The sequence below is a fragment of the Lytechinus pictus genome, chromosome 12 (assembly GCF_037042905.1).
Source record: "Lytechinus pictus isolate F3 Inbred chromosome 12, Lp3.0, whole genome shotgun sequence".
Taxonomy (NCBI): domain Eukaryota; kingdom Metazoa; phylum Echinodermata; class Echinoidea; order Temnopleuroida; family Toxopneustidae; genus Lytechinus; species Lytechinus pictus.
In genome coordinates, this window is record NC_087256.1 from 30,147,501 (window position 1) to 30,171,330 (window position 23,830).

The following is a 23,830-nucleotide window of genomic DNA, read 5'->3' on the forward strand; positions in this document are numbered from 1 at the left end:
CATAATCTCTTACATGAAAACTGCTATATAAACTCAGTTGCCATATTAGTAAACTAATAAAATATCCCTTGCTAAAGTCTCATTTTTATTTTTTCAATTTATTCATTATTCTCTCTCTGATCATAATTTGTTGATGTTTGTTCTATACATTGATTACTTTTTATTTTTATGTGATATAAACTCTATCATATTCAGCCTTCGGCTCCATGTGGTCTTTAATTTATAAAATACTCGCATGCTTTTCTCACAGGCAAAATTTTCCTTAACCCCATACTATTGATGGGGCCAAATGGCAAGTTAGCCCAGACAGCGTTTTTTGCAAAGTGGGCTATCCCCACCAACAGTACTGGATAATTTGGTCCTGCAAAAGTGCTATTAATTGTGAAAGTTTGGGGTTAAAAGTCGCGATGAGAAAAAAAAACACGACCAAGCCAAGCACGATGCTCAAGGTATGCCCTAGGAGCAACAGAGCGCGCTCTGTTGTCAATTCAGAGATAAGCGCTCATGAATGGCTACCACTAGTCCGGGGTTACTGAATTTTGTGTGAGATAAGCAAGCATTTCCTTAGCCAGAGTTAGGCATAATATTTGGCCTGTGAGGAAAGGAAAAATTACACTACGACGTTCAGGATAGTACGGGGTTAGCGATAGTAACAGGGTTAAGAAAAACATTGTGAGAAAAATCTATACTAATTATTCATAGCTAAAAAAATAAAATGTGTATAAATTAAATTAGGCCAAGTATTTGAGGATTTTTTCTTCGTATATTTCCAAATATATCAGAGCAAATAAATTTTGTATATGTAGAAACAGACAAATAATGTAACTCAGAAATGAATAGGTGGGTGCATTGAATACATTTTGATTTTTTTATGTATGTATGTTGTTGAAGAAGATCCGGGATTGGACCATGTGAGATGGGACAGAATGGAAAGTAGACAAAGTGGCTTTGGATCAAATGGCAGTGATAAGACTCCCTTAATACAGTATGTCCTTGACTTTGCAAATTCATTCTTCGCCTTCATGTGAAGCCAAATTCATGCCCAAAGAAACTGCTTTTTTTGGCAAAGGTTAAGAAAATAGACAAGCTTCCTGATTTTGTTTACTTCAATGGGGGAAGGAAGCAGCAAGTATTCGATTGAAAAGTGGTTTGCTCCAGAACATATTTCGTCACGAATAGGAGATACAATGATGGTAAAAATGTATTTTTTTGGGTGCTCTTTTCCATGAAGTTCAATCAGAGAGCTCAAGGCAATGACAGTAAATCAAAATAACTGTCACGCCTGGGTCGTGTAACGCAAAGTTTACTGATTAAAAGTAAATATGTCATTATAATCAATTTTACACCAAAAATCTTACACAGTCAAGTGCCAAAGTTTACATGTATACCTCTTGTTGATGTTTACATCAATGAAATCGCAAGTATAACCATGACAGAATTTCAAAACATTTAAAGGGGAAGTTCACCCTGACCAAATGTTTGCTGTAAAAATAAAAGAAAAAAAATTATAAAAAATATAGATGAAGGTTTGAGGAAAATCCATTAAAGATTTAAAGGACGTTATGTCAATTTTAAGTTTTTGATTTGTGACGTCATATACGAGCTTCTGCCCCATATATTGCATGATATAAAATGTATAAATTTCAAATTTTTTTAGTGGTTCATGATAACTAAAACTTTCCTTCTTTCAGGAATGGCTGTGAAATAATTTGTCTGTTGATATACTGAAGGTGAAATAAATACCAATTTTAATTTTTCTGAGAAAATGATATTTCATTTATTTTTTTAATTTCACGATACGTGGGGAGCTGCTGGCATATGACGTCGCAAATTTTTTTTAAATACAATTCAAAATAACTATTTAGATCTTTGATGGATTTTCCTCACACCTTCATCAATATTTTTTATCATTTTTTCTGCTATTTTTTCCAAGATTTTTGTCAGGTTGAACTTCCCCTCTAAGAACTATAAAAAAAGACTGAAAGAAAATTACTTTGCCACGGCCCTGTTTTAACTTGGAGCCTGGATAGCACTTAATAATACAGGCCTGGGCTCCGTAACACAAAGAATAGTGATTAATTGCTAAATGAACTGACCAATCATTATCAATGATACACGCGCATTTGGTTTAAAATACTGACCAGGTACCAATCAGCGCGGTTCTTTCATATTTGCAATCCATCGCAAACCTTTGTGTTACGGAGCCCTGGTTATACCTACCCTTTTCATGCTCCGAGATATCCAGCCTTGGTCCTGCTTTGGGCATTGCCTTGAAACTGAAATGGATCTCTCCTGGCTTTGCTATTGTTCCATCCTATAGAGAGAAGATGAAAATAAAATTGATTTTCAAAAGATGGATAAAAGTAGTTTCCAGTTTTCAAGTATATGTGCATATATGTATTTACCACTTATTTTCAATATTTTTTTCCTTCTCAATATCATAAATATGATCACAGTATTAACATACCTGGTGGGTGTTTCATAAAGCTGTTCGTAAGTTAAGAGCGACTTTAAGAACGACTGGTAAACCTTTCTTACGCGCTAGATAATCACCAATGAACATAATAATGGTGAACATCATTTCCCACAAGAAAGGATCACCAGTCGTTCTTAAAGTCGCTCTTAACTTACGAACAGCTTTATGAAACGGCCCCCAGGGGTCCGCTACTGAAAGAGCTGTGCTTAAACAAAACTAAAAAATAAATAAATAAATCACAGTCAGGTCCCTAATATGCATGTTTCACTGATTGAAAATCAAGTTGTGCTCGATTTTTTAGTTGCATGTGATTTTTTTTTCAGGGGCTGCTTTTAACAACTAAAGGCTTGGTCCCACTGCACTTGCGGATGCAGAGAGGATGTAAAACTGAAAATAATCTTGCCATCCGTTATGTATCCCTTATGTACTCTTTGCATACGTGTTTCATACGCTCTATATCCATAGAGCATCCGTCCACTGTCATTTCATTGTTCGCCCATTTTGTCCCTTGTCTGGAGCGGATGGAGCCACCCCGAAATTTTGCTTGACCACTGTATCCGTTATGAATATGTTTTGTGTCCGTCGGCCAGTGAAACCAGGCCTTCACTGCCTAAATCTGCAATGCTGGAAAAGCTTTAACAATGCAATGAATGGGGATTTTCCAGGGCTCATTTGAGCATTTTGAGGGCGATATCGCCACGAGCACCTGCACAATTTTCCCCTGTATCTACCATTCCATGTGCCTTCTCTTTATTTGCCATCTCTCATCACTCTCATAATTTTAATTTTTCTTACAATTCAATGCAGAGTCTATCGGTTTAATAGAGCCCCTTTCATTCCCCCCTTCTCTCTGTCTGTCTTTCTGTCTCTACAGTGCACCTTTTTCTCTGTCTGTTTATCTCTCTCTCTCTCTCCCTGAATAGACACATTTATACATCATCCCATCAAAACCCATATGTTCAGTTGATTAATCGAGCTATCCATATAAACATCTTCTCAAAGCTCGGCGTTCTTCCCTATAAATCTTCCGCTTATTGACGTTTACACCATTCCATTGTTTCAGATATGCCAGTTACTTGAGGCCACCATAACACAGCCATACCTCATTCAATGGTGGCATGTTTGCAATTATGAAGCATATTTCACACAAAACAGAGATCCCCTTCTCATCTACTTTCTTGAACCGGTTTCCCTTAAACCAGTTTAGAAGTTCAATCCCGTAGCATTCTCATCACCATCTCCTGGACTTGTTTCCAGAACCTCTTCGCTTAAACGGCTCTCGTTGCTATGGGAATGCTCTCGGTGGGGTCGCATGTTTCGCACAATAAATGATATTGCAGTGTAGGCATTCTGAATAATAATCAATATTTTAGGCATACCCCAGGGATCAGTATTGGGCCTATTGCTTTTTCTTGTATTCAACATATGAGTGATAAACTCAAATCAAGAGTTTTTGCAGATGACACAAATCTATTCAGAATAGGGGACAACATGCAGACACTACGTAACACACTATCTATTGATTTATCTAAAGTCAATATGTGGTTTTTAGCAGAAAGACTTCATAATATTTAGATAAAACCTTTTGTATGTTATTCCAACCTAAAAACAAAAATAAAAATTCCCTTGAATATGAAGGTATGATAGCTCAGTCGGTAGAGTAAGGGTTTAGAATTCCGGTAACCCGGGTTCGATTCCCATATGGTGCGCCTGTGCCTGGTAAGGCATTTATTTGAATTACCAGGTTCCTCGGAGAGGCCTTTAAGCAGTCAGTCCTCCGGTTGCTAGCTTACAAGCATTCATGCTTTCTTAGCAATCAGGTAAAAAAAATCACCACCACAAGTAAATACATGTACATATATATTATTTAAAAAAATCAATATAGCAATGGAAACATGACTTACCTCTGGTTGATCAATAAAGGCAGGGGGAACGCACCCACCAGTTAGGTTGTAATGATAAGCGCAGTAGGCCTGAACAAGCTCCTGCCTGCACTCTCGGTACGGTACCCTGCGTGTCAAAGAGGAGGACATTTTAATTTACGTACCAGGAGGTTCATGTGCAAGTACATGAATAGAGACGATTCTGGAAATATATTGATTTTAGGTGGTTTCAAGGAGGAAAGAGAGTGAGATGGCTGAAATGTAGTATAGTCCAGATAAAATATCCATGCACTCTTCAGTCTACTAATGATTATTGTCTGAGGTTAATTCAAGGCAATAATCTATGAAATGTATGTTTTTTGTCTCCCCCTGAATACATGTAGTTCTCACCTTATCCCCTCCGTCTTCCCTCTCCTTGTGTCTCTCCCTGTCTTTCTTTCTCTCTGTCCGTCTATCTCTCCATTTCTCTCACACATTCTCTATTTCTTTCTCTCTATCTCCCTTCTCTCTCTCTCACACACACACACACACACTTGCCCCCCCCCCACCTCCCATCTCACAAACAGACTCTCTCTCCCTCCTACATGTTTCAAATCTTCCCATCTCTACTTTGAACATACACTATTTAATAGTAATCATTGTGTTTCTAATCCCAATCATGTCATTAAATATCCTATCAAGTTATTGAACATGATGAAAAGAGCAATTACCTGCCAAGGACCTTCCACAAGCTTTCCACCATCGCCTCCACACCGGGTGTCCTTTGTGTACAGTAACCAGCATAGCTGTCAAAGAAACGAGTGAAAAGAATCAAGGACTCTGTTATACCCCTTTCATAAACTCAATAAAACTTATCCTCCAATTAGCCGCCTAAGAGTAATGCGGATAATTCAATAAAAATTGCGTTCACACACTCCGAAAATTATCCGCATTATTTTTACGAGCGCCCGTCCTGAAAAAGGCGGATAATCGTCCGATGCGGTTGTGTTGGAAAAGGGTGACCTTGTGACCGCACCATGGCAATTATCCGCATTATTTGGAAATACGTTCATAAACTCAAAATCTTGTCCCGATGCCGCTATTATGCGGATAATAGCAGCATCAGAATAATGCGGATAACTCTTGTCCTCCTCTGATTTTACGACCAAATTGTGCTGCTATTAGCCGCATAATTGGGTTTTATTGGGTTTATGAAAGGGGTATTAGAGAACCACCATCTTCCCTAAAAACAACAAGAATTCAATATGGCACCTCCCCTTTTTACAAATATTAATGTACATGTAGACAACTCCTTAAATCTTTTTCACATGTTGAGGTCTGTAAGACTTGAAACAATGTGTAATTCAAACAATAAAAAAAAAAAATTAATACCCCTTTCTTTGGGCTTTTTCACACGTGAATCTCGAACCATCATTGTAATGATGATTGCAATTCGTCTTCAGAATCATCGGACCTTTCACACAGAAAATTTGTACCGTAATTTGAGTGGAACTTAAGTGGAAGTCACCTTCGGAGTAGAATTTGAATTTGTGATTAGCATTCGTGATTTTAGTTCGATTTCACACGTGCTAAAATTGTCATTAGCCTTATTTTCCACTGGAATCATCATTCAAATTATGATTTTTTTTTACCGTGTGAAAAGGCGGAATGACCGTGTGAAAAGGCGGATAGTTGCATGTAGCTCTTCCCTTCAGACCATGTCTCCTTAAATACTTAAAAGAGTACACCCTTTCAGACTGCCTTCTCTTTGCTAGTCAAAGTGAGGCGTACGATGAAGCTCTGCCGGAATTACAGTGGGCTGCATGCGCTCATTACGGGCGTGCATTTATTAATTTTCTGATTAATTTTCATTTTTTTTGCCAAGATTAATCAGGTCAACAGCTTTCCTTTTTAATTTTCTGATTGCAAGGGGGGGGTGCAAAGTTCAGGTTCTCTGTGACATCATTAAGCCATGAAACTTGTATTATCTAATTAATGCTGCTAAATTGAAGTGGGATAAATTGCTTCCCCGCCTATTAGTTGATGCCAGCTTTATATATAGTTCAACAAGGACTTTTTCACCTGTGCATTTTAAAGAGAACAGGCCCACTACGAGACAGGTATCAAAATGATACATCGACACTAAAGGCAGCGCCTACATTGTAAGGGCCACAGGGGGGAGGGGGGCATTCCCACTGACGAGTGGATACCAGGTGCGACCATTGGAATTTGAAAAGCATCCTAAACAAGTATTTTCCATATGGGGGGGAGAGGGGGGCATTTCCACTGACGAGTGGATACCAGGTGCAACCATTGGAATTTGAAAAGCACCCTAAACAAGTATTTTCCATATTCTGAAAATGCACCCATTAACAAGTATTGGCGAGGGGGGGAGGGGGCATTCCCACTGGCGAGTGGATACCAGGTGCGACCATTGGAATTTGAAAAGCACCCTAAACAAGTATTTTCCATATTGGGGGGGGGGGGGAGAGGGGGGCATTCCCACTGACGAGTGGATACCAGGTGCAACTATTGGAATTTGAAAAGCACCCTAAACAAGTATTTTCCATATTCTGAAAATGCACCCTTTAACAAGTATTGGCGAGGGGGAGAGGCCGAGAGGGGGGCATTCCCACTGATGAGTGGATACCAGGTGCAACCATTGGAATTTGAAAAGCACCCTAAACAAGTATTTTTCATATTCTGAAAATGCACCCCTTAACAAGTATTGGCGAGTGGGGGAGGGGGCATTCCCACTGACGAGTGGATACCAGGTGCGACCATTGGAATTTGAAAAGCACCCTAAACAAGTATTTTCCATATTGGGGGGGGGGGGAGAGGGGGGCATTCCCACTGATGAGTGGATACCAGGTGCAACCATTGGAATTTGAAAAGCACCCTAAACAAGTATTTTCCATATTCTGAAAATGCACCCCTTAACAAGTATTGGCGAGGGGGGAGAGGGGGGAATTCCCACTGACGAGTGGATACCAGGTGCAACCATTGGAATTTGAAAAGCAACCTAAACAAGTATTTTCCATATTCTGAAAATGCACCCCTTAAAGGGATGGTCCGGGCTGAAAATATTTATATCTAAATAAATAGAGTAAAATTCACAGAGCAAATGCTGAAAATTTCATCAAAATCGGATAACAAATAACGAAGTTATTGAATTTTAAGTTTATCAATATTTTGTGAAAAAGGTTATATGCAGATCGTCATGAATATTTATTAGGTGGGCTGATGATGTCACATCTCCACTTTCTTTTTTCTTATGTTATTACATGAAATCATGAATGATTCATATTTTCATACATGTGTAAATGATGTGTCCCCCTTGTGATGAAATAAGTTGCGGCAATGAATAACTAATTCACTTAATAAGTTGTCAATCCAATTGATAAAGTTCTTGGTAGAAAAATTTTGATCAAACCTAATTTCCTATAATAAAATACAAAAGAACAAGTGGGGATGTGACATCATCAGCCCACCTAATGAATATTCAATAAAGACATGCCTAGAATTGTTTCACCGGAATAATGCAAATCTTTAAAATTCAATAACTTTGTTATTTGTTTTCCGATTTTGATCAAATTTTCAGCATTTTGCTTTGTGAATTTTACTCTATTTATTAAGATATAAATATTTCCAGCCAGGACCATCCCTTTAACAAGTATTGGTGTGTGAAACCCTACCCTTAAAGGAGAATGAAACCCTTGAAACCAGCTGAATCCATATCAAAGAGAAAAATCAAAGAAACATATTGTTGAAAGTTTGAGGAAGATTGAATGAATAATAAGAAAGTTATGCGCATTCGAATATTGAGATCACTAGTGCCATGTAGATCCTCCCAACGGCAATGCGACCAAGATCTGTGATATCACACACGTACAACTCCCTCATTACTTTAGTACTTATTTCACTTATATTCTCACTTTTACAGAGTCTATCACAAGGTGAGGTGTTCTCTTTATGAGATGACAAGTACAGAGGTTTCACAACATTATATCATTGATGAATCGTTTGTCATATGATTAGAATGAGCAAAAAGAGATGTTTTGGGGTATATTTTCAGTGTCCAAATGGGAGAGTTGTACGTGTGTGACATCACAGATCTTGGTCGCATTGCCAATGGGAGGATCTCCATAGCATTAGTGATCTCGACATTCAAATGCTCATAACTCTTTTATTGCTAGTCCTATTTTACTCAAAGTTTTGTTGATCTTATTCTTTGATTTTTCTGCTTTCACAAAAGCTAACTTGCTCCAAGAGTTTCATTCTCCTTTAACAATTATTGGAAACAAAACCGTTCCCTTGACAAGTATTCCCTGAATTGACTCCCTAAACAAGCACAGCGATATTTTAATTGTTATGTGACGGACGTCGGCTTTACATGTACATGTATCTTTACTTACATTGTGTTTAATAGTATTGCCCCACCTCCCACACCCCACTCAAATCGGACTCTAAACACGTAGTGTTGGGGAAAAAAGAATATCCTTTATACCCTCGCAAATTTGACCTTCAACACGTAGCTTTCCTTGCGAAATATGTACCCTTTTTTTTAATAGTATTTTAATGTTTTTGACACCCTTATGACGTTACATACGTAACGTGCCCAATCTTGAAAAAGAGATCTTTTTTACGCATTTCTTTGGTAGCACCTGGTATCCACTCGTCAATGGAAGTCCCCCCCCCCCCCCCCCCGGGCTAAGGGCACAATCATGAAAACAGGGACCACGTGTAGGACTTGAAATATATCGTCAGTGATTTTACAAACAGGCACAAACCCAATATTGGTTAAATTTTCAAAATTTGAGGTTTTTTTTTTGCATATTCTGAAAGCCTGTCATTAACTCTAAAGAATGACCAAATTTCAGATCAAAATTGTATTATTTATTAAGAATAAGAGCATATTTAAATTTTACATAAAATGACACATAACCCTCTTTTGATTTTATCAACATACATGTATCATTGATAATACAAAAATACTCTCAAGTTGTCCAGCTTTTATAACTCACTCTATATTTGTTCCTAACATTTTTTTCCATCATACAATATGAGACATACATGTATGAGAGATTTCATCAAACTTTCATTGATAAAATACAGTTTAACAACCCGCAACTCCTCGGTTCTGGCATATGCACTACAGGTGTATATAAGGAAGAATAACAAGGTCAAGCGACTCATCAAGTTACAGTCCATACATGTGTATTTTCCTGGTAATACCAAGGAGATAGAGGTGATATCTCTGAAGTCGGGTTTAACTTAAACTCGGGTTTAAAGTTGTGGTTTAAGTATGGATAGCAAATTGTTACATAAATCACTAACGGTAGAGATATCATATTTCAGCTCATTTGGCTCTCAAATCATCCATAATTGTCTAGGAAGTATAAATAGATGATTGTCTTCACCATCGTTGAATCGGGAAAGAGCACAGTAAACATAAGAAACATACAACTTGATAAAAATTTTGACACTTTTGGCTTCCCATAGTTTTAGCACAGAGTTAGACCATGGTCCAAGTTAAACCCAACTTCAGAATACAGGCCATTGTATTGTAAAGATAAAAAACATAACATTCAAAGATTAACATTAATAATATACATACATGTACATGTACATAATGGGTGAGAGTGGAAACATTGGCCTTAAAAAAATTATGGTACCAATACCATTCCCCTAAACATGTAAAACCCCCGTCACACTAGAGGCGGAATGAGCCGGAATGCCGTCGCAATGGATATTCGAAGCGCATTCTAAAAATTCTGACTGCATTCTGAGTGCATTCCAGACATTCGGGTCCATTCTTGTGACCGGCCCGAATGTTTTGCTCATGAACTTCAAAACTTTCGAAGTGCATTCGAAGTGGAGAAATATCGAACGACATTTGAAGTGCATTCTGACTGCTCTCTGACTGCATTCTAAATATTCTTGCTGCATTCTAACAGCATTCTTAATATTCTTCCTGTGTTCCGACTGTATTCGAGCTGCATTCGACAGTCAATACACCCGGAATGTGCAAGAATCATTCGAGGCGGAATCAAGGACGTTCTAAGTATTCGAACAACATTTTTGCAATAGTAGTGAAAATTTCAAATTCCCTCCCGAATGTGGCACGAATTTTGAAAGTTCTTCATTCCGGCTGGTTCTGCTCGATTCCTGCTGATTCCGAATAAGTGTGACGTGGGTATAAACAGTGTACATACAGTATGATACAGTATACTGACCCAATGTCTCTGAGGGGAGTCTAGACCAACATCCCAACTCCATAGTACATACATGTACATGTACTATAACGCATGGGCCTACTGTGTAACGTATATGAAAAGTTGTACATTTTATGGTATCACTAGTCTACATATATGTACACATTTCTCTATTAGCGAGTCTTCTAAAAACTGTTTGCAAATACAATTTAAAGGGGAAGTTCACCCTGACAAAAAGTTTATTGTAAAAAACTAAAAATAGCAGAAAAAAATAATAATAAATATATCTAAAGGTTTGAGAAAAATCCACCAAAGAATTAAAGTTATTAGAATTTTAATTATTTGTTTTGTGACGTCAAAGCAAATTTTAAATAAATCAATAAAATGTTATTTTCTCAGAAAATTGAAAATGGTTTATACTGTACCTTTTGTATATCAATAGACAAATCATTTCACACCCGATCATGAAAATATAACAAAAATAAGTCATCAGGAACCATTAAAAAAATGACATTCATGCATTTTACAATACATACAATGTAACATGTAGGACAGCTGCTCTTTTTTGACGTCACAAAACTTAAAATTCTAATATCCTTCTTAATCTTGAACAGATTTTCCTCCAACCTTCACCAAAGTTTTGTATTATTTTTTCTGCTATTTTTACAACAAACTTTTCTTCAGGGTGAACTTCCCCTTTAATAGTCCGACATGAAGACAGTCAAGATCCAATGTATCCATACATGTATGAGTCAGCGATGGTCTTTCCAGTATGCACAACATAAATGTACATGTACAGTAGTACGTACATATAAACATGTGTGAACATAACACTATAAAACATAAAATAAAATGAAATCGAAGCTTTGAAATTGGGGCTACAGTGCGTCCCATCTATTTCCTGATCATTTGTTCCTTCCTTTGATTATTTTCAAGATAAACTTTCACAAGTGCTCAGTGATGCAGATACTGTACAGTAACATTTAAAAGATATTCATGTGCATGTATCACAACAACATGAGGGAAGATTTTGAGGTGTTTTTTTTTTCAAGCAGGCCCATAAATTTATTCTATTCTATTCTTCATCACCATAATCCATACATGTTTAGGAAAAAGTATACCACTTGGTTCTACATGTATAAAGGAACACATCAAAATGTCAAATTCTATTCATGCCTTCATGGAGGTACATGGACAGAGTATAATTGCCATTTATACTTACAAGTGTAAAATATGTACCAGTACTTGTAAACCTACATTGTATTCTTTGATTGACACATACTTTTAAGTGTTAAAGTGCATAAGTGTTAATACCCAAGACTACATACATGTACATGTACATGTAGGCCTACATGTACATGATGTAACTAGGGGTGCGTTTATCCGCCACTTTTTTACCCTAGAATCATGATCTGAATCATGATTCAAATCACGATTCTGCAGAATCACGATTGCGTTTAGTCGAAATTGAATATAATCATGATTAGAATCACAAACATGAAACACGAAAAAAGGGGCGTTTGGAAAGACGTTTCTGCAGAATCATGTACGAAAATGTTAGAATAAACGATATCGTGATTACAATCATGATTCTATGACCTCACTGTTGTGTCGGGCTATTTTCGGTTTGACTCTTGCCAAGCTCAAGGCGCTCTATATGTTCATTGTATGTACATGATTATGTACTACGCATGCATTTTTTGTCATGTTCAAGTTCTGTGTTGGTCATCGCATCGTCCACTACTTTTCATTTTTTGGTCATGTCTTCAACTTCAAGTTCTAGTAAATGAATTATCTGGACAGACAATGATCTCAGTTGTTGTTGAGTATACAGTATCAATATTAAATTGGATCTACGCTGAAATTCACTTCCGAACACCATTTTGGATAAACTAACAAGATGAATAGAAGCATATAGAAGTAAACAAAATGAGGTATAGACTGAATTCTGGAAGCAAAAGATTTTTCGAGAACCGAAACAGGTGCGAAAAACTTCCTCTGTCAAACTGCGCACTAGTGATGCGCACTGGATTGGCCCGAATCTGAGGAGAAACGGCATTGGAATGAAGGTCGTCTAAACGCTGATTCTGTGATATTGTGATTCATGTTTGTGTTTTGAATCATGATTCAAATCATGATTCAAATCATGATTCTGGCTTGAGGTCGCATAAACGCAGCCTGAATAGCCTACAATATTGTAACTTTTGCAGGCAATGGTCAAGAACATACCGGTACTGAGCAGTACATTAAAGGGATGCTCCAGGCTGAAGATATTTATATTTCAATAAATAGAGTAAAATTCACAGAGCAAAATGCTGAAAATTTCATCAAAATCGGATAAAAAATAAGGATGTTATTAAAGTTTAAAGATTTGCATTATTCCGGTGAAACAGTTCTTGGCATGTCTTCATGAATATTCATTAAAGGGATGGTCCGGGCTGAAAGTATTTATACATGTAGTTTGATAAATAGAGTAGAAAAATGCCGAAAATTTCATCAAAATCGGATAACAAATAACAAAGTTATTGAAATTTAAAGTTTAGCAATATTTTGTGAAAATAGTCGTCATGAATATTAATTACATGTAGGTGGGGTGATGATGTCACATCTCCACTTGTTCTTTTGTATCTTATTATATGAAATTAGGTTTATTCAAATTTTTTCCTCTAAGAACTAGAAAAATTGGATTGACAACTGATTTACATGTAGTGCATTAGATATTTATTGCTGCAACTTATTTCATTACAAGGGAGACATACTGTATTATTCACACAAGTATGAAATAATGAAAAAATTATGATTTTACATGTATGTACATTGTAATAACATAAGAAAACGGAAAGTGGGGATGTGACATCATCAGCCCACCTAATGAATATTCATGATGACTGTTTTCACAAAATATTGCTAAACTTTAACCTTTAATAATTTTATTATTTGTTATCCGATTTTGATGAAATTTTTAACATTTTGCTCAGTGAATTCTACTCTACACTGTATGTATTAAGATATAAATATTTTCAGCCCTTTAAGGTGGGCTGATGATGTCATATCCCCACTTGTTCTTTTGTATTTTATTATATGAAATTAGGTTTATTCCAAAATTTTCTACCAAGAACTAAAACAATTGGATTGACAACTGATTAAGTACATTAGTTATTTATAGCTGCAACTTACATGTATTTCATCATTATGGAGAGGCATCATTTACACATTTATGAAAAAAAAATTAACAATTAAATGATTTCATGTAATAATATCATCAGACCACCTAATATTCATGAAGACATGCCTAGAAGTTAGAACTGTTTAACCGCAATAATGCAAATTTTTAAAATTCAATAACTTCGTAATTTGTTATCCGATTTTGATGAAATTTTCAGCATTTTGCTCTGTGAATTTTACTCTTATTTATTTACATGTACACTAAATATAAATATATTCAGCCTGGAGCATCCCTTTAATAACAACAATGTTATGGAGCAGGTCCTTAAAAGTACAGCACCCAGGGGTCCATTGATATCAAACCCATTTGTAATAACAGTTAAAAGCTACTGAAAATCCTTCAGTGATTGGCTGATAGTAAAGTTGTTATACATGTAAGAATTGGGCATTTGTTATAATAACAAGTCTTCACAAAACAGGAACCAGTCCGGACATCCCATTAGTCCTACATTTTTACAACAATTCACGAGTGTTAAAAAAAAATTGGTTGCAACATTTAAACCTGCATTTGTATATTGTAAATGTACATTCATGTTCAGCTACATTGTACATGTATTGATCTACAATGTGTAATGTACAGTTCATGTACATCATGCTGGCAGGAAGTTACACTGTACTGTACAAGTACATGTACATGTAGATCAAACTGCTTACGTGGATACAACCAGAGGAGTTTCCCCTAAAGGTCACACCAACACAAAATGCTGCCAAAGCAGGAAGAAATCTCAACCAACCAACCAAATCTGACCTCTTGTCAGCTACACCTGTAATTTTGTCAACTCACTTCAAGAAGTGTGCAGATTTTGAGGAAGCTGTCCTACATGCATATCTGGACCCCCATGGTCAGTCATTGGAAGATTAATGCAGTACAAACCGGGCAGAATTGACCTTGAAGTAGTGTAATTCAATTTTTAGACCTCTCATTGAACTTGTACAGTTCAAATTTGTGGGTCGTTAAACTCATTGAGAATCCCAGCTTTAAACGGGTGTTGTTTTCAGGGCAATTAGACAGAAGTTTTCATTAAATTATTAGAGTTCAGAACTTTCTTCACAATACATGTATACATGTAACACTTGACAATAATTTCTTTTATAAACAAGACTCTAAATAAACTAGCTTTCATGAATAAAAAGCAAACTGTAGGCCCCTCCTTGTTGGCCTACATAACCCATTGGTGATGATTGATTCAGTTTATAATTTAAGAGGCGTTATTAAGAAATTATAAAGTAAAGAAATAATATATGTAGGCCAATATAAATTTTTGTATGGTTCGGATTCTTCTATAAGATTAGGAGATGTGAAATATAGAATTTTCTGTAGGCTTATTATGATCCACCTTTGTATTTACGAACTTCCATTTTTATGAGTCATAATTAAATTTTTGATCCAAATTTGAAAAAGAGCCAATAAGATTTTGGATAATGTCCACTTTTGCTTGAAATCACACATACAAATTGATTTTTTTTAATCCATAAATTGGCCACATGATGAAAACGTTTGAAAAAAAATATGTACACCTGTATATCATAGCAAAATCATAAATTCATAATTACAGTTTTTTTTAAGTACATGTTGTAAGAGAGACATTTTCTATCAAGCTCAAGCTCTACATGTATTTACTTCCAGACTAGAACATGAAATAAAATTATTAGGGGAAAATACAAATTATAACCATAAAAAGAAAAAAATCTAAAAGTAGAGCTCCTGTAACTTATTCTGTACTTATCCAGGGCTCGACATTAGCAGTGGCCCGGTGGCCCAAGGCAACCAAAAACGAAAGTCGGGCCACAAAAATTCTGTAAAAGCCAACACTTGGTGGCCCGGTTGGGCTACCAAAGTTTTGATAATTCTGGGTTTTTTTCTATTGTTTACGGGCCACTAAATTTGCTTTACAGGCCACCAAAAATATGAAATTGATGATTTTGGTGGACTGATTGGGCCACCAAGAAAAAAAGTTAGTGTGGAGCCTGGACTAATCTGTAATAAGTTTGGTATTAATCCGAAAATGTGAAAGTTGGTAAGAAAAAACATTGTTTTTCAGTAGAAAACTTGTTGATCTCCATACAGTGTAGAGTACTTTTCCCAACACCATTGGTGTAAAGTAAATTTAAATTACCCACAAAAATTAATTAAGTATCAAAATTCCAAATATTATACATGTATACTGATTTTCATTTTTCTTTATGCAATGCAAACATTGTTAAAAATCAATCCTTAACACTAATATTTGAATGACAATCTACAGTGCTTCACTATTGACAGTCGTGTCATGTTCTAAATCTGACAATAATTGACTGTGGGTCTGTGACATTGCCTGAATGGTAATTAAACACACAAGCTCTTCAATCATTAAAGGCAAAATACTCAAATAGAAGTATCAATTACAACCACATCACAATTACAGTAGATGTACATAGTATCATATTCACATCAGCCCATGGATTGTGCTTTATTCATTAATTAATAAATTCATGCATCCACTTTAATCTATTAATCTTTAATCTATTAATGTACTCTGCTGTTGCTTCTGTTTTCATACATTGACGCGAGCATGAAAGTTGAAAACAAAGAACCTGGGGCTGGTTTCATTAAGAACAAGATGGTATAACTTTGACATAATACCATGAAACTTTGATTGTGATTGGCTGTATTGAGCCCTTTTATTAAACATGGTATGTACAGTAATTGACACACATGTACATGTACAATAATTGCAAAGTTACAGTATTTTTTTTATGAAACAGACCACTGGTAAATGCAGCTGTTTCATCAAATGTTTGTAATATTTTTGGGTTGTGTGGTCCAGTGGTGGTTAGAGCATTGGACTCATAATTGCAAGGTTGTGAGTTCGAATCCCTACTCTGCCATTGTCTCCACTTTGATGAAAAGGCCCAAGAGTAATTAATATCTGTCGTCTATAAAGTCAGCCACTATGACTGATTAACCAAGACGTAAAATGTTTTCTATGTAATTGGTTATATACTACATGTAGCTTGGCGTTAACCAGGGGAGTGTTTCATCAACATTTTCATCCGACAAGTTGTCAGATCTGACATCTTTCTCTGATGTTGATTGGCTGAGAGGTACTGTTACTATGGTAACTGTCGGATAAAATGGGACTTGTCGGATAAAACGTCCGACAAGTCCTTTCATGAAACGCTCCCCAGCAAAACGCTGTCCTATGGGAGTTACCATAAACAGAATAAACAGAAATGTTTCTAAGTTACAGTACATGTACATACTGGTAATCCGGGGAGCGTTTCATGAAAGGACTTGGGGGACGTTTTATCCAACAAGTCCTGTTTTATCCAACAGTTGCCATAGTAACAATGCTTCTCATCCAATCAGAAACCAAGAAAGTTGTCAGATCTGACAACTTGTCGGACAAAAATATTTATGAAACGCTCCCCTGTTCTTACACTGTAAATTTGTCCAGGTTCATAGTATAACAATGAGAGTGAATTCCTTGTAACCCTACCCAAATTTTGACAAATAATAGGTCAGTAAACTTGCATTCAGAAACTTGATAAATAAAATAACTTTAATCTACAATGTACAAAGATCAAATTTCACTTTCAGCTCATGAAAATCAAAATTCTTGAAAATCTCATGAAGAAGAAGTCACCAGCCGTTTACAAGTCATTTGTAAATGCAAAATACAAACAGGGTCTTTCACAAAGAGTTAAGTATGACTTAAATTCACACTTAAATGTCCAGTTGCATGCCGAATGTAAAGGCGACCGCACACCTTACGACTGGTCTGCGACCTGATTTTGGAACAAATCGCATTTTGCTCATTTTCTGAAGATGTGAATGGAACATATCATTTTATTTAAGGTTAAAATTAATTGAAATAATAATATTATAACAATTTTGAATGATTGCAAGCCCTTATTTTGGAGTAAAGTCCAAATTAGTTTCAAATCGTAGCCAATCGTAAGACTGCTATGACGTCATTACGACTAGATATTAGATTCGCTTTTATTCTAAGAAGGATGATAGCATAGTCACAAATTTGATCATAGGTATTCGTACGATGATTTAGAACATTACACAGTAAGATATTCCAAGTCTCAATATTAGCATCAAATTCTATTACATTTTATTCTGAAATTGGATCGCGAACAGTCGTAAGGTGTGCGGTGGCCTTAAGGCATCACAGCATAGGTCATATCATGCTAAAAAGAGGATGCGCACTACTGCGTATTAATCGATTGCATGTTAAATATTAAGCATGAGCACGTCAGCACTAACCATACTTAAAGGGGAATCCAGCTTTGGTCATAAAATGTTGTGATAGAAAGGAGAACAGAATGGTGAAAGTTTGAAAGAAATCGCACAAGCAATACAAAGTTATGGCTGCTTTAAAATTGAGATCCCTAAGACTATGTAGATTTCAAATTGGCAACTAGGTAAGTATTCATTCATTCATTTGATTTATTCATTCATTCATTTATTTCCGTTCAAACAAAAGATATAATCAAAGTAAAGTGTAAATACATGTTCAAAATAATACATACTCAAAATAATACATACAGTTCTATAACATTTCATAACAAATATTGAATACAAGAATTATGACAAGGGGCGCGGACAACTTTCCCAAAGGCCATGTACTTTAATAATTATCAGGGATTTGTGGTTTTTTCCTAAGTGCCCATTCCCCTGGGGCAGTAATCTAAATGTAAACCAGGTAGTATTTTGTTTCACGTCCTCATGAAATTAAAATATATTTTGAAGTAAAACTTTTGAAAAAAAAAGACATTTTAGCCATTTTATGTATTGGAGTACATGGAAGAGAAGCCCTTGCGTTACATCACTATGACATCCCATATGCGGCCAATTTGAAATCTCCATAGGTATAGTGATTACCAATGATTACAACTTTTTTAAACTTCATAACTTTCGTATTGTTTGTGCGATATTGTTCAAACTTTCACCTACATGTATCAACTTGTCTGATTTTTCTTTTTCATCTAAAAACAAGTTTTTATTTGGGGTGGATTCCCCTTTTAATAAGTCTTTGTGAAACACCTCCCCATGCTTTGTGAAACGACATCAGGTGGTGAATGACCAAGAACAATTGCTGCATTATCATACAAAGTTGTATGTATGCCAATTTGGCACTGCGATCTATCCTAAAAATAAAATTGACTGTACAGTACATGTCCAAATTAATCCTGTATTATAAACCAGCCTAGCTAATTACACTTGTTCGTGTGAATTAATAAGGACCGTGACACATCTATATCCGCTACAAGTACATGTATGTTGGCAGTAATAATGTGTATTCTTTAATTTGAATGCAATGCATTAGGCCAAGGTGTAAACATGAGTCTAAAAATTATACAATTTCATTTTTCAAAATTATAATTGGGTTAGGATGTACATGTACAGGTGCATACAAACATCTGTAAATGTATATACATGTAAATAGAGTATATTTGGGCCACCATGGCATATTAGACTAGCCCATCAATAAAATATAACTAATAATAAATAATGAACTTGCTACTGTAAAGGAGCAACAAGGTGAGTATGCATTAAATGCTTATTTCCAAGAGATGAGTGGTGCCATGTCAGACATGCTTGTGTCAGGTGATCAGTCTCCTACTATTATCTAACGTTAGCTTACCAAGGATGACTTGATTATAATATTACTGCAGGAATTAAATTTGGGTCATTTTTTTTATAGGGAGGTGCAGTATTTCTAAATTTAGAGTTCAACTTCAACTTTTCAACATCAATGTTAAAGATGCACATATTTTATTTAAAAAAAAAAAAAAATCTAAAATAAAATCATAAGAAAAAAACGGAATTTTACACTTTTATTACCTCATTCTCTACAAAAAAAATCCTGATCCCGATTGAAATTGAAATCCCGATCTCATGACCATCACCTTCGTAGCTCACAAGATACACTCACACTGCAAGTACCCCCACACAAAAAAGCAACACAACAGTGTAGGAGATAGGTCATTTCTTATATCAGCCCCACAACTATGGAACAAACTTCCCCTCAACATTAGGAATTCAACAAATTTACATAATTTCAAGTTAAAATTAAAAACCCATAGATTCCAATAGTACATGTATGTACAGCACCTAGGAAGCTCTTGCAGCGCAATAGAATATAGAAATAGTTTTTGCGCAATATGAATGCATATTATATTATTTTTATTTTTAAAAGAGTAACAAGCCATGATGTAAACTTACATGTAGTACTTGTTGCTATGTGAGTTTCAAATCTAAACCAACAGAGTGACATTGAACACAAAAACTGTATTTCATTGCATTTTTTTTTTCAATTAGATTCTGAATTATCTTAGAAAAAAAATACTTTGCACCTACATGTACCTAAACTTTAATACATGTACAAGTGTGTAGAGACTAAAGCTTTCAATCTCATGACAACGTGCTGTTTTCAGTAGAAATTTTGCTAAACTTTAAAATTCAATAAATCTGTTTTTTGTTTTCAGATTTTTTTTTGAAATTTTCAGCATTTTGCTCAGTGAATTTTTCTCTATTTACATGTATTTTGAAGTATTTTTTTATCAGCCCGGAGTACCCTTTTAAAGAAAAAAAGTAAAGAAGGAAATACAGTCTAAATGAATAACGAATAATCATCAATAGTAAATCTTACCCATTCTGAAGAGCCAACTGAGGTCTTGGGCAACTGATTCCAAACACCTCCTCCTCAGGAATTTGATAGAGCGTATCCTGTGTGATGGTCTTATCAGAGTGAAGTTGATCAAAATAGAGGTACATTACATGCTCTCTTTCTCTCCTCATAAGCTCCAGTGCCTTTTTAGTTTTACCATAAAGACCTTCATCGCTGTCACTCGTGCATTTCACCGTTATAAAAAACATTTTCCGTTTACCAGGCACAGGGTCGAAACCGCAGAGATCCACGGTGATTTTAAACAGGCAGGCTTGGTGTCCTAAGCAAAATAAGATAGGATCACAGCCCGTTTGGGTGAGGGGACTTTGGTTGATAACATCTGGAGCGACCATATCCATGAACTGTTGCCGAGCATTCTTTGGATTGTTTGCCTCGCCTCGGCGAAGCTTGACCTCGCGCGGTTCAGGTGATAATTTTTTGGCAATTTTGTCGGCAATCGTGTACATCTTTGACCCCTGTTTGGAAGCCCATGGTCTATTCATAGTAGACTGAGCAGTGTCAAAACGATATGATAACTCTGATATAAAATAACCGCGGGGGCACGTAAAAAAGGACCGCTGATTTTCCTGCCATTTGAAGTTATGTTCTACTGAGTTTTTCCACGGGACCTCGTGATACTTAACCATGGGAAGCTCTATGACTTGCCCATTATTTGGTTGAGGAACTAGATGTCTTGGCCGAGCATCAGCGGCCGGAGGTTGTGGTTTTGCACCTTTCTGTGCAGCCGGGAGCATCTGTCTCCCAACACCAACTTGAGGAGGGGCCCCATTATTTGCCCTTTTCCCAAGCAAACCAGGCAAAAGTCCTCTTTTGTGCAAGTTAGGAAACCGCCTTTTCAAGTCATCCTTTACATCTATACCCTGCCCAATACAACGCTCTACGAGAAGGCAACATAACAAAGTCACAAATGCAAACTTCATTACTTTTCTCACTCCACTTCGCCCCCTAAACGGCCACAGAGTTCCGGCCGAACCTTTCGGCGGGTTGTCAGGTGCACAGCGTAGTGCTGAGGCATCCATTTCTTGGACTTGGCTACTTCACCGTCAATGGCGTAAAAATTCCATAATTTGGATTTATACATCACCCGTTTATTGGTCCATTGTGATGACAGGTGTGTCCACGACTATGTTGCTATTCACCTACATTTCCAGTTGTGCGTTTACAGCTAAATAATCGATAATTTTTTGAAGAGTCTCAGCTTCTCAACTCCGCTGCTGCTACTGTACTTAGCGAAAATAAGCTGTGTCCGGACTTTCCTTGCTGAGACGCTAGCTGGCGCTATATACAAAGAGGGAATTTTTACGTGTACGTAAGATCCAGAAGTGATGTTTTTTCACTGGATACCGGCTTCGAATCAGGGCACATGCCTCTAGATAATTATCATCTGTGATCATTAAACTTCATATTCTTGTCTTTTGTTGTCTTTATACCTCTATAATTTATATTCGTAGAATAAGTCCTGAAATTATAATAAATGGGAAGTTTGTCTCTTTTTTAAACCTTTACAACAACCAAAAAAAAAAAGAAGAATAAAAACTTATAGCCAGCCAAAATGCAGTTCATGGAGTTTTACTTTTAAAAAAAATAACAGCATCTTCACTTGTTACATAATTCAATTAAAGTATAAGATTATTTAGAGTGAGATGTTAAAGTGAGCAGGCGTAGGCCTAATCAAAAAAAGGGAACTGAAACATAGTTGTGGTCTCAAATATTTTCCAGATTGAATTGCAATTAAATTACAACCACCTAGTCGCAACGATCGTGAAGGGGGAAGTTCACCTTAAAAAAAGTTATTGTAAGAATAGCCAAAAAAGATGATAATAATGAATATTAGAGAAAATCTGATGAAAATCCATCAAAAAATAAAAAATTTATTATAATTTGATTTGTGGATTTGTGACGTCATAATGCGAGCAGCTTTCCTACATATATGCCTATCATAATATGCTAAAAAAATAAATCAAATGTCATTTTCTCCGAAAATTGTAAATAGTTTTCACTGTACCTTTAGTATATCAATGCAAAAACTATTTCATATATACCTGCTTCTAAAAGGAAAACAAATAATCAGTCATCGCAAACCATTAAAAAATTAGATTATTTTTTCTCCTGACAATATAGAGACGGGATGTCTAGCGAAATAAATAGCCGGCATAGGCCTTTACCGTACAGAGTTTGCATTTCATAAAGTTTATTGAAAATAAGACTGGGATTAATGCACTTCAGTCGTTGAATTATTTTTAAGAGATCTAGTATATCTTAAAGTGAGATGAGGTGCCAGTACTGATGGAATGAGATTTTTACCTTTTTTGGAGTGAAAGTGTAAAAAAAAAAGAATGCACACTTTCACTCAAAAAGGGTAAAATTTACTCTTTAAAAATTGCATTTAGAGAGTTGATTTTAAACGGTGTCAAATATTCTACACACTTGTTGAGTAAAATATTTTATACAACCTGTGTTATGTCACGTTCTACCCAATAACAACAACAACCATGTTCCCTTATTACCCAACATAAATACTAAACATTTTACATTCCCCATTGTGTCAAATATTCTGCACTCTTGTTGAGTAAAATTTTGCACATTTATTGGGAAATATTTTACACAACCTGCCCTGAGTAAAGTTTTACTCCAATGACAACCATGTTCCCTTTTTACGTAGGTAAAGGGTAAAAATTTTTACTCAATATTGAGTGATTATTTTTAGAGTGTAGTAAGGTCAGAAATGGGGCACACCAACAAAAATAGGGAACTATTTTAACTTTACACATTTAAATTTGTCTCACACGTATTTGAATCTAGTAGCAGGCGATTCCGAACGCAAATAAATAGTTGTTTTTAGCGGAAAAAGTAAAACTGCTCCCCCCTTCGGAAAAACGCAGTATCTGTCTTTTTTTTTTCACCTTTTTTCAGAAAAGTAGTCAGCAAACCTTCCGTTTTCACATGACACATCCAGTTTTCAGAATTTATTTTGGGAAAGCCACTTTTCAGTAACTGCAAAACGCTAGTGTTCAACCGCTAGCTGTTGCTTTCTGAAGGCAAAAAAAGGGTTCTTGCACTAGCAAATGGTTATGCATATGAAATAAAACAATTGCAATTGCTTGCTTTTTGCTGCTTTTTATGCATCTGACCCAATGATACATTATTTCATGGTAATGAGGAATAAAGACTGAGTAAGTGATGATAAAACTGAATGGAATTCTCTTTCATCTGTGGATACTGCGTTTTTCCATGGGAAACCGTGCATTCGGTTCGACTTTCCCAAATATCTACATTTTCTTCAATATCTCAAACAACAACAACAACAACAACAATATTTGGGGTTGGGTTTTTTTTTTGGGGGGGGGCAAAATAGGCACATAAATATTC

The 23,830-nt window shown here is 35.9% G+C and overlaps 2 protein-coding genes across 2 annotated transcripts in view; both read right to left on the reverse strand.

Moving 5' to 3' along the window:
• LOC129272717 (uncharacterized) overlaps positions 1-5,142 on the reverse strand; it is a 5,304-nt gene extending 162 nt beyond the window's left edge. The window contains exons 1-3 of the mRNA XM_054909826.2: positions 5,070-5,142; positions 4,381-4,486; positions 2,221-2,314 (exon numbers count right to left, since the gene is read on the reverse strand). Of these exons, the coding sequence (XP_054765801.1) occupies positions 2,221-2,314; positions 4,381-4,486; positions 5,070-5,101 (232 nt within the window). The 5' untranslated portion in view covers positions 5,102-5,142. The remainder of the gene's footprint in view (positions 1-2,220; positions 2,315-4,380; positions 4,487-5,069) is intronic.
• A 13,605-nt stretch (positions 5,143-18,747) lies between these two features.
• On the reverse strand, positions 18,748-21,702 carry LOC129273132 (uncharacterized). Its single transcript, XM_054910174.2, has one exon. It carries the CDS (start codon positions 21,478-21,480, stop codon positions 20,419-20,421), a length of 1,062 nt encoding a protein of 353 aa, XP_054766149.1. The 5' UTR covers positions 21,481-21,702; the 3' UTR covers positions 18,748-20,418.
• Between the last annotated feature and the right edge of the window lie 2,128 nt (positions 21,703-23,830).